Genomic DNA, 13,621 nt, shown 5'->3' with positions numbered 1-13,621 from the left:
TTAAGACTGTTGAAGAGTTCTTTTTGATATCAAAAATCCTAATCAACAATTAATATGCAGCCATCTTTTCATGTAAATACTATTGTTTATGTTGAACTTTTATAGAGTTAAAAATGAAAGATAATGTTGCTTAAAATATTAAAATGTGTCTGCATTTATACATACTGTATATGTGTGTATTTTGGTGAATTCTCAAGCAGTGACACTGGAAGGTTTCCCGGATTGCTTATTTCACAAATAATTCAGTAAGTCTTCAAATATTGACCTTTGATCATAATAGCACACAACAGACAATAAATTGCCTGTTAATAATAAACAAAAAATATTCTTAAATATTTAATGCAAACTAGGTGCTCCAGATAAATATTGCAAATATAACATCACCCGAGGTATATAAATCCATATTTGGAGGATATATGTTTTTAAAAGTCACTCTTGCACACTGTGAGGAATTTAACACTGTTGTTTTTCAGTCTCTTTAAGATATGATCTTTTGTGTTGCAATAACATGAGGCTGCTCTCGATTCCCACTAAACCAAATAGCGAGATAATACAATTTTTATTTTTCTGATTCCCATTAGGCTGGATTTTTTTGTTTGTTTGTTTGTTTGTTTTGGACACAGCCTGCGGACACTTTTTGGGTTTAAGTTGTCACATTAACACTAGGCAGTAAGATATTTTTGTGTGATAAAAGATTTTTTAAAAGGTCCTGGATAGAATTCCTACATGCGGATGGTTAATGTTTTAATTATTTGACTTCCTCTCTTTATTGTGCAGGTAACACATTTCTTTTTGACCATTAAATTCGATGTGTTTGTGTCTTGATTTCTTTTTAGGCTCCCTTGTACAATACAATTTAAAATGTGTATGTGCACACTATGTTGATTAATAAAAAAATACATATTCTTGATATTTTAAGGGGTGGATGACTCACCTCAAAATAGAAATACTATGAAATTTTAATAGTAAAGTCCCGGGAGGCACTTTATTCACTGACTGTGGCTCTAGAAATGTTATTTGACAGCATGTCAACATATTGCTGTGATTTGGGGGAATATTTCATGGTTTATGTATATCAGAGGATTTATGCTAATTTGAAGATACTACACCACCATCGTCAGTTTTCTAAAATTGTCACTTTAACACGAAATAATAATTAATAGAGGGGAAAAGCATGGTATGTGTTGCAATAAATGTTGGTAAAACATTGAATTTGAAGCCCCAAATTACACTTGCTGAAAAAACAAGCAAGTACTTACAAAACACACTTTCTTCTGCAGTTGAACAAGATTTCAAGGGCTGACATAGAGTGAAATAAAAATAATTTTCTCAGCAACATCACAAAAACAATGCAATTATGGTAAAATACAGTCAGACCTAAAAAGAAACATCTGAGGCTTCACTCCACATGCGCGAAGAAGCTGTCAACTGAATTCGACAGTGTGAAAAGGCATCATCTGCTCCATTCCATGTGACTCGGCCTGTGAAACTGTAAACAGATCGGCAGTAAGTGTCCATGGATGTCAGAGCATCTGTTTGAACATTGCAGTGAAATACTCCTATAAAATATGAGCCTGTCAAACGTCTCCAAATTTAGCACCATGAAACATTGCTTTCAGTGATGTTTTTACGTGTTGCAGCAGAGAGCTGGTCTTGTACAGAGTGTAATTCTCAAGGGATATTTAAGCCACAACCTAATCGTGAGCTTCGACTACAAAGGCATTTTTCAAAATAACTGGAACCAGTTGAAGTAAGAATGAAGGTATGTGCTGGATTCTCTGAGGAATTCTGACAAATGAGATAAGGCATCAAGTCTTTGAACCTATTTAACACCTCTAGATAGCTCAAAGCAGAACTGAGCTTGCAGGGCTGGAAGTGGAGGTATCTGGAGGTATTCAGGGGGGTGCTCCTGAAGTATGTAAGTTATGCATGTCAAAATGGCATAAGGACACAGGTCATCATTTATCAAGGGTCTCTAATGTTCCACAGCCTACACAACAGCTCATCAAGTCCATGTCTCTCCCTTCCTTCTTTCCATCTCTTTGGGCAGTCAACTGCCACACTATTCAAGTTTGTTTTATTTTTTACAATAAAACCAATATCGTACTGTTAAAAAAGCCTCTTTAAATGTGGATAAAAAGGAAACCTTTAAACTCTCCACTGATAAATTTAACCCATTGCTGCTTTCTTCGATGTTAGGGAGCTCCAGGTGAGCTTATGTATATTTGCTTACTGTATATAAATGTATTGAGTAAAACATTGGGAACCACTTTATACAACCCGAGGAGCTAATGTTAATGTCAATGTTCTCACTTAAATAATCTATTAGTTATACTATAAAACTTCACACAGATGCACACAGATGTCAGATGTCCTTTTTTTTTTTTAGCTCAAACAGGACATCCAGTGACAAATTTCATAAAAAGAGTGGGAAACTTTCCTGACATATTATAATATTGACTTATAGACTAATACTAACATACATTGCCATATTACAGTACAAATTATTTCAGAAAACAAAATAGTGGCCACCAAAGCACCGACAATTTCCATTTACATTTCCACACTCATATACTGAATAGTTATAAAGCATATCTCTAGGTTAAAACAAACTGTTCGCACAAATGTCCTATTAAAATGATTGTTTTATTTCAGATTTTTGATTTAGGAAAAACATTGTTGACATATGAACTCTTGTAATAGAGCAGAATTTAAGTGCAAGTTAAGGATCTTAATGCATACCATTCTTTTGTGCCCTCTGGGATTTTCTTTCAGGTAAATGTCAAGTAAGAAAAACAAAGCCAGAGTACAACTGGCGGAGTCAGATAAGCAAACATAGCATCCAGTGTCACATGTTCAAAAATAAAACCTTTAAAAAAAAGAAAGCAGCCCTTTACTCTGTCTGGTTTGTAAGGTGGGTGGCCCAAACAACAAGATTTGGTTTTATATGTGTGTGTGTGTGTGTGTGTGTGCGCGCGCGTGCGAAAAGGGTATTGATGACACCTACCTCCTCAATGAATTGTGAGAGAGTAAAGGAGGATGAGGAAAAGGAGGGTAACAGAAAGAAGAAAAAGTGGGGAGAAAGGTTATGAAGACAGAAGTATTGAAGCAGTTGGGGCCAGGATTTACCTTGGAAACAGAAGACAAAGTGTGTGTTTTTTGGGGGGGGTGGGCTGAGCCAAGCTGAAGTTTATCACAAACTCAGGAGACTGATGAACAAGGGAAGGGCGGGTTGAGGGGGGTCCACTCCTTACACAGTATGTGCAAAGATATAAAAGGGCTCCCATGGAGAGGGAGTGCTCAGGCAGCAGTCCGATCAGCCATCCCGGCCCCTTCCACTGCTGTGCACCCTGGAGTGTATTTGTATTACAGCTTACATATGGAAGGAACGTGGTGGTTTTACCTTGAAGGGGAAAAAACTTTTTTTGAGAGCTTGAAGTAAGTGATGCTTCATTGGATGTGTTGACTTGCAGTTTGCAGCAGAACTCAACAAAAGTGACTGATTTTCAGCTTTCAAGAGTCTACTCATGCTAAAAGGATTGTATTTTAGTTCTATTTTTAAATACGTTTTTTTCTGTTTTATTGACGCAAACATGGACATCTCACTGTTATCAGATACAGATTTCAATCAGACTTATGTGAATGAGCATTTTTACCTTAAGGAAAACATTGATGGCTTTGGGGTCACCATGGTTATACTTTACTTTTTTGTTTGTGTCCTTGGACTGGCTGGGAACTCCCTCGTTGTCATCACCATGTTGAAATTGGATAAAATGTCTTCCTCCACAACAGTTTACATTTTCAATCTGGCACTGGCTGATGGACTGTTCATGGTTGGTCTTCCCTTTATTGCCAGCCAGAACTTCATGAATCAGTGGATGTTTGGAGATGTGGTGTGCAAAGTGGTCATGGTGCTGGATGGCATCAACCAGTTCACCAGTGTGTTCTGCCTAACAGTGATGAGCATAGACCGCTACATGGCACTGGCTGACCCTCTTCGGTTCACCCGTTGGAGAACTCCACGCTGTGCCAAGATCATCTCTGCTTTCCTGTGGTTGTTCTCACTCCTCACCATCCTTCCCATGGCTCTTCATTTCTCAGCTGACTACGGTCTGTGTATACCAGACATTGATTCAGACGCCTGGTGGCTTGGTGTCTTATTATACACCTTTATCATGGGGTTTGCGTTGCCCTTTACAGTCATGACAGCTACCTATACAGCAATGCTTCTCACCATTAGGTCCCAGCGGATTAAAACACAGACACCAGTGCAACAGAAAAAGAGCCAACAGATGGAGCAACAGGTAACCAAGATGGTTGTGGCAGTGGTGGTTGTATTTGGACTTTGCTGGATCCCATTTTACACCTTCAACTTCTGCTCACTGTATCAAAGTAATCTGGGTCTGACCTTTTCCAGAGCCTTCGAGTTTGTGGTCTTGCTGTCATACTCATGGAGCTGCGCAAACCCGATCCTGTACGCCTGCCTCTCCCATACTTTTAAGAAACACTTCTACACACTCCTCTGCCCCGCTGCCAAATCATCTCCCAGCATGCAGTGTGACACTGAACAGCATGAAATAAATGACACTACTGCATGGCAGGTGACAATCCTGGCATAGAAAGACTAAAAACAAGTTTTTTTAATGTTTACTGTCTGTGAACACAATAACTCAAAAAAATAAATGGGTTTTAATATAATGTTTTTTGATAAATTTTGATAATGGGCCAAGCAACATGATTACATTTTGATGATGTTTTTGATTGCGAAGGCAAAGAGGCTTTCACGTAAAGCAAACCACTATGTTATGTAACCTTTTATTACTATACAATACAATACAATACAATACAATACAATACAATACTATACTATACTATACTATACTATACTATACTATACTATACTATACTATACTATGCCCTCCTATCAACCCATTGACCTGACCTGCTAAACTGCAGTCTGTAAACACCATTTCAACACTAATGAGATGTAGCACACAGGAAGTGTGGACAGGAGGAGGTGAAAATGGACATACGTGGTTGGCATGACTGTGACTAAGAACACACAGAGGCAGTTCCTTCATTCCTACCATTGGATTATGTCCTGGTGACTGTAAATGTGTCAGATGTGTGTAATACATTTTTTGTGAGTTTATTCCATTTATATATCTTGTAAATGAATAGAAACGTGAAAAGCAATCACATGACTTGAGTGTGAATAAAAGCAACAACCATTTATACAACCACACAAAATAATATACAATTAATATTTTTCGTTAAAAATGTTTTGTTAAGTATTTCACACATAGTGCTGCTATGATGTGTCTTCATGGACACTGAATGATGTTACATTGCACAATAAATATGCATTGCATCAAGTTCCTAATGATATCAATTTGTTCTATTAAACCACCTTTAATTTCAACCCTCAATGAGTGCCCTTGTTTCAACCTTCTTTTCTGCTGTTCAGAGTTACTCAACTTCCTGTGTTTATTAAACAGAATGAGAGGACATTTATGCCCTGCACATATTTTTTTTTCCTTTCCTCCATTTAAGGCTATGGACATGCAGGGCAGTAGGGGAAATTTACCAAGTCATTCTAGGAGGAAATATAAGAGAACACCCTGTCAGACCAAGTCTGACATTTACTTGTCTGGGTTGTCGTTTTTCTGAATAAGTTAATTCAAATCCTCTTTACTTAAAGCATTTCTTTCTGATCAAGCTGGTACTTCTGTGTCTGTGTAAACACAATGTAACTGCAATGTAATTCTCAATTTCTCAATCCCAGCAAGTCCATTTGTGTTTCTTCCATCCCTGCTCATGAGGTCAAATGTGTTAAATGTGAACTGATGATAAGTGATGCGTTCTAAGGCGACAACACAAATAACACAAAGTTAAAACGATAACATTGAATATTTTTAAACTGCATTGTAGGACAAGTAAAATAACGTTCTAGCAAGCTATCACAGTACACATAATGATGGTGTTTCATGAAAGAAAAAGATTTTTTGTGGATCATAATTTGTTACTATGTTCATACTTTTAAATTTCAAATGTATACTTTCAACAAGGGTTAAACTGTATTATCAAATGTTTTCATATGGACTGAAGCAGGGCCAGGTCAGTTTTCTATATTATTTAAAAAAAAAAAAAATCCCAACTCAAGAAATGTTGTTAATAGCTCAATTAACCAACCACTCAATTTTCTGTAAATTTTGCATAATCAAGCCAAATCCTGAAGAATACACTAACCAAAATGCCTCAAATTTGCAAATCTGTCTGCAGAGTGTGTATCTGTGTTGGTTCTAATTAAAATGTTGGCAGCCAGAAGTTATTTTCATTGGAGGTCTTCAGTCTGACTGATCCAACCTTCACTGCCTGTGTGTAATTAAGACCAGATGCAAACTGCCTGAGAAGTTTTTCTGTAAAGAATATTGATGGGACCCTTGAGACCGAGTGTGCATTTGTGTGTGTATGTCTGTATAATGTGGCCATAAGATGATTAGAAGAACAGATCAAGTAAGGTCAATAGGTAATCGACGTAGCCTAGTTACTGTCAGGCATTTTTTTGCCCCATCTTTTTACGTCTCTTCTTCAGTCTGCACTTATCGCCCTCATTCTCATCATTCCTTTGCCTCATTTTCCAAAAATGACTTGTCCAGAGTTAAAATAGATAAAACCAGAGATATAGTTCAAAAACACCTATCTCTGTTCAGTTTTACCAATCATACACTGTCAGATCTGCCGTTGGTCGATGACATTGTCACCTCCAGGGACAATATGTCTGTAAAGCTACCTTGTTTGATCTAGCTTCGATTCAGTATACCTCAACATCCTCTTACATTGGCTCTCTTGGCCTGTCCAAGAGTTGCATCAATTGGTTATATAGCAAGTGAAGTTAGAAAATGTGGTGTCAGATCCACTTAAAATCTGTAAAGGTGTTCATCTTGGGCCCATCCTTGTTCTCTATCTACTGGTACATAAAAGATTTGGCCAAGGCTATTGGTACCTGCTAGATACACCTTTATGCTGATGATACCATCATCTAATCATATGGCCCTTAATTCTACTCTGCCACATTCAGCCTCCAACTCAGCCTCACTTCCATCAAGAAGTATTCTGAGGGCCAAACTCCATATGTTTGATTATTGTGACATGATCTTTAAAATTGCTTCCAATTTTACCCTTACTGTATTGGATTCTATCCACCATTTAATCATCCATTTTACCTCTGATGTGCTTTTTTCAACCCACCATTATGATCTGTTTATGGGAATCACATTACTAGCTTCTTGGGCTAAGGGAATTCAAATGGACTTCTGTTTTTCAGATGTTTCACATCTTATCCAAGAGGTTTATTCAGTTCTAAAGTAACTGGTGAGAGTTTTCAAGTTATATACTGTGATTTACTGAATGTTCCCATTAGTGGTGATTGGTGGTAATTTACATTTTTAAAGGGGTGGATCATCCAGATCATTTGATAGGAGGTAAAAACATCTTCCAAATACTAACAGTAGTCCAGTTGATTTAGCTTAATCCAAGATTCTCTTCCACCTCCATGACTGAGACCATTCAAAGACATCACTGGTTTCTACGTATCTAAAAGACTGTACAAGGGAAAACCTCAGTATCTTTCCAACCTCTTGCATCTTTCTCATAATAACTATCACCCGAGATCCAGTGTCATCATTACTCTGAGCATTTCAAACGCTCTTACTGTCTGGCCAAAATTACTTTAGTTTTGCTGCAACAAGTAACTGAAACTCAAATGGTAATACAATTAAAGATGATTGGACAGTGTCATATTGCCTCAGATGTCATCAATTTTGATATGCAAGGAAAATGTAAAGAAGTGATCAACAGAAAAAAACAAAAAACGAATTACTGGACAGCTGAAGTGCAAGTAAATTTGTTAGTCTAATATCACAGCCCTTTATATCCGACTAATACACCAGATAATTTGATTAGAAATTGACTCTCCCTGTCATGTTAACCTTAATTGGAGTTATATACAATGCATGTGCATGCTCCGCAAACCCCCACGCTGGTGTATGACTCCAGAACAATTTTTTCCTCAAATGTTGAAGACACAGGTCTGTCTTTCTGTCTGATTTATAGATAAATTTTACTTCACATGGGGGATATTTTGCAAGCCTTTTTTGCTTCCATGTCTATTTCACAGAGATTCAATTTTACTACTCTTAATGTTTTGAATGTCAAACATGCAAATAAACAAAGAAATTAAATAAATAAAATAAAATAATTTTATTTAGATTTATTTTTAGTTTTTAATTTAGGTATAAAATATCTCAAAAGGACCATGACCACAAAAGATAGCATGCATAATGAGTAACTCATCCATTACTCGCAAAATCAAAAGCACTGTACAATTATCCATTAATAATATTGTTATCATGGATCTTTTGTTGTTCAAAATGTCTGACTTCTGCCCGACTCCATTTGTTTATTACATGACACAATAGGCCAGCCGGAAAGAGGGCCATACTAACCTGCTGAATAGACACATATCACTACCAATTTTTGAGGAGGACATCAGCTATTCGATTTTCTCCATTCCATGTAAACCAGGACAAGGACCAAATTCCACCAAGACCTCAGTTTCAAATTTTGAGCATTGCTCAATCCATCTGCTAATATAAACTTCCTGTACACGTCAGCAGCACATCTCTGTTCCTTTTCTCCTCTGGTCACTAAGAAGGACAGAAAAACAGCAAGACCATGCAAATCTCTATTCACTCAAACAACAATCACAATCTGTCAGCCACATTCTGTCTGTCATAAACTGCCAGTCGATATTTAACAAAGCTGACTACATTCTACATACACTAACCACCTCTGTTTAGATATCTTTGATCTCATGGAGACATGGCTTAAACTTCACAACACTGCCAACTGAGCTGCCAATTGCACATTCTCCTACACTTCATGACCTTTGAGGCATGGTGGTAGGGCTGCTCTGTTAATCTAAATCATGGACATTCACTCCTCTTCTTGACTTGTGCAAATTTGTTAGACATATCATACCATTCAAGTGACTATAGTGCAGTAGAGATTGAAACACTGCTATCATCTATCCTTGAGCACGAGTGTCCCTTGCTTGTGCTGTGTAATTCTAACATCCACTTAAACAACCTGAGCATAGCCGACATACACTATCCAGGAATAATCTCAGGGTTGAGCAGATTTAATCATCCCTGGATGGTGTATGTGTCCTCTATCTACTAGGCCTGCTTGGTCTTTCCAGCCACACCTATGACTGGATAATACTCACCAAAGGCTGCGTACCACTCTCGCAGTGGCAGAAAGCTAGAACAAGAGGGTCGTGTCCCACCTCAAACTGTCAGAAAAGGGATTATGGATTGATGCTGCAAGATCTAGATAATAGGTCAGAGTGAAGTTAAACCTGATAAAGAACAATGCCCACCTTGCCTGCCTGGAGTTCGTCCTCTTAGCTCCACAGATGCATACAAAGTTTTTATGGTCAGTCCAGACTATCACTGGTTGCTATGTCAAGCCCTATTTGACCTCCATGATGTGGGGAATCCACATCATAATTCTGCTCAGCAGAGGACAGTTTTCGGGAGTAGAAGTGGCATGGGTGAACCTTGTTATTGCCGGCAAGCTTCTGGAAGAGAAAGGCCCTGACCCCCACATCAGAGGCATCTACCTCCACAGTAAACTGGATCTTGGTGTCAGGCATCTGTAGGATCGGCAATTAAGAGAATCTGGACAGTAGAGAAAAAGTGGCTGCCTCAGGCTCAGGGGACCTGGGGGTTTGAAGAGGTGATGGCATGCAGAGCAGCTACAACCTGGCTGTGTTTCCTAATTATATGGTGGTAGAGGTTGGCAAATCCCAGAAATCACTGGAATTGTTTCAAGTCAACAGGGACAAGCCAGTTCAGAACAGCATTGACCTTTTCTGCATCCATCTCCATCTGCCCAGGTCAAATAATAAACCCAACAAACCACACTGTGGCCTGGTGAAATTCTTACTTTCTTGCCATACCAAACAATTGATACTGGAGCAATCACTGCTTCCTCTGGTGGACGTCACAAGGTACTTGTAGTGGCCGCAAGAGGTGTTAAAGGGTGATTTTCCATTTGTCCCTTTCACTGATCCAAACAAGGTGATTCTTATTTCCCACAAAGAAAAATCCAGCATTGACAGTAGAATGGGAAGGATGGATGATCCTGTAGACAGCGCACCCTGGATGTTTTCATCCATCACTTCCCTCTCAGGACTGCAGAGAGAGTGCTCATGACCTTTGGGTGGTGCCTCCCAGGAAACAGCTCTATGGCACACTCATATGAGTGATGTGGTGGCAGAGACATGGCTGCGGACATATCAAAAACCTCTTTCCTTTCTGGGTAAAAATAAGGAACCCTGAACAGGTCTGCAAACTCAGAGGCATCAGGTGTCTTGGTGGAGCAGACAGAGGAGGTTGACACAGTGACAGACATTTTTGACTCCACCACAAAATTTTCCTCATGGCAGTCCAATCCAGAATTGTGTTTACACAACCACAGATAGCCCAAAGTAAGAGAGTACTGATGTGAATAAATAATTAAAAAGAGATTTTCTCATTTTGATTACCAGATATGAGCAGGGACAATGGTGGCGTCTGATAGATGACCTGGCAGAGCAGATGGCCATTGAGAGCACAGATCTGGCGTGCCCCTGATATGGTCATTAAATCTAATTAAAGATGGCAGGACAAGTTTCAGTCCATAAAACTCCCATCTGTGCCAAAGTCAATAAGGGCTGAAAACGAATTCTCAGGAGAAGTAATAAGCTGAATCAGGGTCAAAAAGCGTGTAGGTGTGGAAGTAGTTGAGGTATGGCTCGCCAATAGGCCTCCATTTACTGGCGAGCCGGCATTTACTAGGCATTGAACAATGAAGACGCCAGTACCCCAACAACTGAGGCAGAGTCTTTCACAACTGGCATCACTGCTGACAACCAACAACCGAAGTGGGTAAAACATCACCCACACTGAGCATTGTTTTACTCATGCGCAATACCACCGGACCTCCTGAGCTCAGAGCAGAGACGGCTTTCTTCAAAAAGTTCTTGAAGACACATTTCTTCTGAGAGCACCTACTCTCCGAACAGCACTTATATGTCTTATATTTCGAACCCTAACCCTCACCTCCTCTCTCCTTCTCTCCTATTTACGTACATTCCTTTTCACTTACTTTTCCACAGCTCTGTACTGTTAGTTGGTAGTTGCACTTGTACTAGTTTACGACTGTTAGGTAGTATTTTATTCACATACAGTAGGTTCACATTGCATGGTGGCTCTATTGCATATTTCACTACAAGTCACCTTGGACAAACATGTCTGCTAAATGAATAAAATGTTAATGTAATAACTTAGTCCATTTATCCCCACTGTCCCACTATAACCACTCTAATTATCCTCCATGCTCTAATATTCCCAGGCAGTTTATCTCCTCTGTTGCAAAACCAGTTTATCACCTTCATTCCATAATAATTGATGTTCCACTATAACCACCTTCAGGGAAACTCAGTAAAACAAAAGGAGTAATTACTGTGAATCATCTATGTTTCTCTTCCTTAAGGGTTTTAAATGTAATTTCTCTTTTCACTAGTCTTTTAAAAATGTAAATCATACACTTACAATCATATAGTAAAATGTGTAAAATAATCTAAATTACACACTGTTAACAAGGACTCATTAAATATAAAACTTTGACCATTCTTTCCAACTTTTTTGATATTGGCAAAAGACTGAATATCAGTTTTTTTAAAGCAGCATCGACTGTGTCATAAAAGGATCTCCCAGTAAAATACTAAACATGAAGGATAACAGCAAGCTTATTTTGATTAAACTGAATTGGCTCATTTGTAAACTTTCCTTCTTGCATATGATTCATCTAATAACCCTAAAAGCATGAGTCTTTATGATTTTAAACTCTTAGAGGGCATGGTAAGTGGATAATGTCTTCTCATAGTCTAAAAGTACATTCTCCACTTCATTCTACATTTCTACCCATCCATCTCAGCTGGTGATGACATATTCTCATTGGAAGTAGTCCAGGTTCGTGTAAAGGGCCAAAACCCAAACAGGGTTTATCAATGAGGTTTTCTTTTTTTAGGTGGAATGAGGATCTATTGGACCTTCTCTCAGGCGAAGGTACATTTATGTTAAAATTAAGTCTTTTGAAACTACATAACCTCTTCATCATGGTTTTTTACTATCAACCGTGCACAGTCATGTCCACCCATGCAGTGGGAAGCTTATAAAACAATTTCCTGTATTTCACCATAAAAAGGATCTTATCTGAGTGATAATCCTTAAAGAGCATAACAGAATTGTTTTAAAAAGGCCCAAAACACTGGCTTCCATTGATACAGAATCATATTAAATTGGTTTCTTTTAAAGCTCTGCATAAGGAGGTAACCAGGCAGAGCAGGCACAATGTATCTTATATGTATAATCTGGGCATTAAATAGTGCCGGTTGTGCCTCTTCTCTCAGCCAGTAAGCATTTTGCTGCAACGTCTGCAAACTGCAGCACGCTCTCTTTGGAAAGGCATGTCTAATGAGTGTCACGACGCTTTGTTGTCTGAAGGAAACATGTCAGGGTGTAAAATTGATTCTGAGAAAACGATTATGTGCATCTTAAAAGATTAGAGGAAAGACACCGCAAAAAAACGAGAATGACCTCTTTTTTCTGCATTCTTTCAGAGGGCAACTAAGAGGGTAAATAGCTTTTAAAAAAAACAAAAAACAGACACCCGCTTATTTAGAACAGTCAGACGGACCCTCTCTGAGCCTCAATAGAAGTCAGCGGAGAAAGATCAGGCTTCTGTCTTGCTGTCCCTGGAGGGTTATTTCATGCAGGGACATACCCAGCACATGCTGCAGAGATTACAGTACATCACTCATCCCTCTTGGGAGAGCTCCAGTGTCTGGTGGAAGGGACTGGAGAGACATGTGTTACCTTAGTCAGAATTAATTTATTGCTCGATATCTTTTTCCAGATGAAAATATTTGAACCATATTCAGTGTCAAATATTAATTTATTTTTAAAAAACAAACAAAAAAACTGTATGTCACCCATCTGAGAGTAATCATGGTCAGAGTTCTTTTATGGCTCTACGATAGTGTTAAATAAGCTCTTCGTGTGCAGCAATGTGTAATTACAGCTCAAGGGTATATTTTATATTTGTATTTTCTTTTTTCCTCTACCTTATGTACAGCCTCTGTTATTGGGGCAAATAATGTCTCCCACCCATGTGTTCTATAAGCTAATGAAAACAATATTCACTTTTATGCCTGTTACCCCTGAAAATTAAGAAACCATTTATTCAGCTTTTCAGGGCTCATTATCCACAGTAACAACATTAAGCTGTTAAATTATAATTTAAACAGACTAATCCCTAACCCTTTCCCACCACAGCCCAATTGTTGTGCACATTTGTTCTGGATTAGACACTGGTGCAGGGAGAATCTGGTGTTAGATAGCAGATTTACATCCCTCTGCTGTGAGCGCATTGTAGCATCTATAGCTGTGACACTCACAAGGATTAACATCTGCCGAATTGTCTCTGTAGTGCCTGGGAGGTTCGAGCCTAA

At 38.6% G+C, this 13,621-nt stretch overlaps 1 protein-coding gene across 1 annotated transcript; it reads left to right on the top strand.

Annotated features, from left to right (window-relative positions):
• The first annotated feature begins 3,593 nt into the window (after positions 1–3,593).
• On the top strand, positions 3,594–5,423 carry LOC130529802 (somatostatin receptor type 2). Its single transcript, XM_057040393.1, has one exon. The coding sequence runs from the start codon at positions 3,594–3,596 to the stop codon at positions 4,617–4,619; it is 1,026 nt and encodes a 341-aa protein (XP_056896373.1). The 3' UTR covers positions 4,620–5,423.
• The last annotated feature ends 8,198 nt before the right edge of the window (positions 5,424–13,621 follow it).

This window comes from Takifugu flavidus, chromosome 1 (assembly GCF_003711565.1).
Source record: "Takifugu flavidus isolate HTHZ2018 chromosome 1, ASM371156v2, whole genome shotgun sequence".
Classification (NCBI taxonomy): domain Eukaryota; kingdom Metazoa; phylum Chordata; class Actinopteri; order Tetraodontiformes; family Tetraodontidae; genus Takifugu; species Takifugu flavidus.
This window is presented reverse-complemented; position numbering and strand designations above follow the sequence as displayed.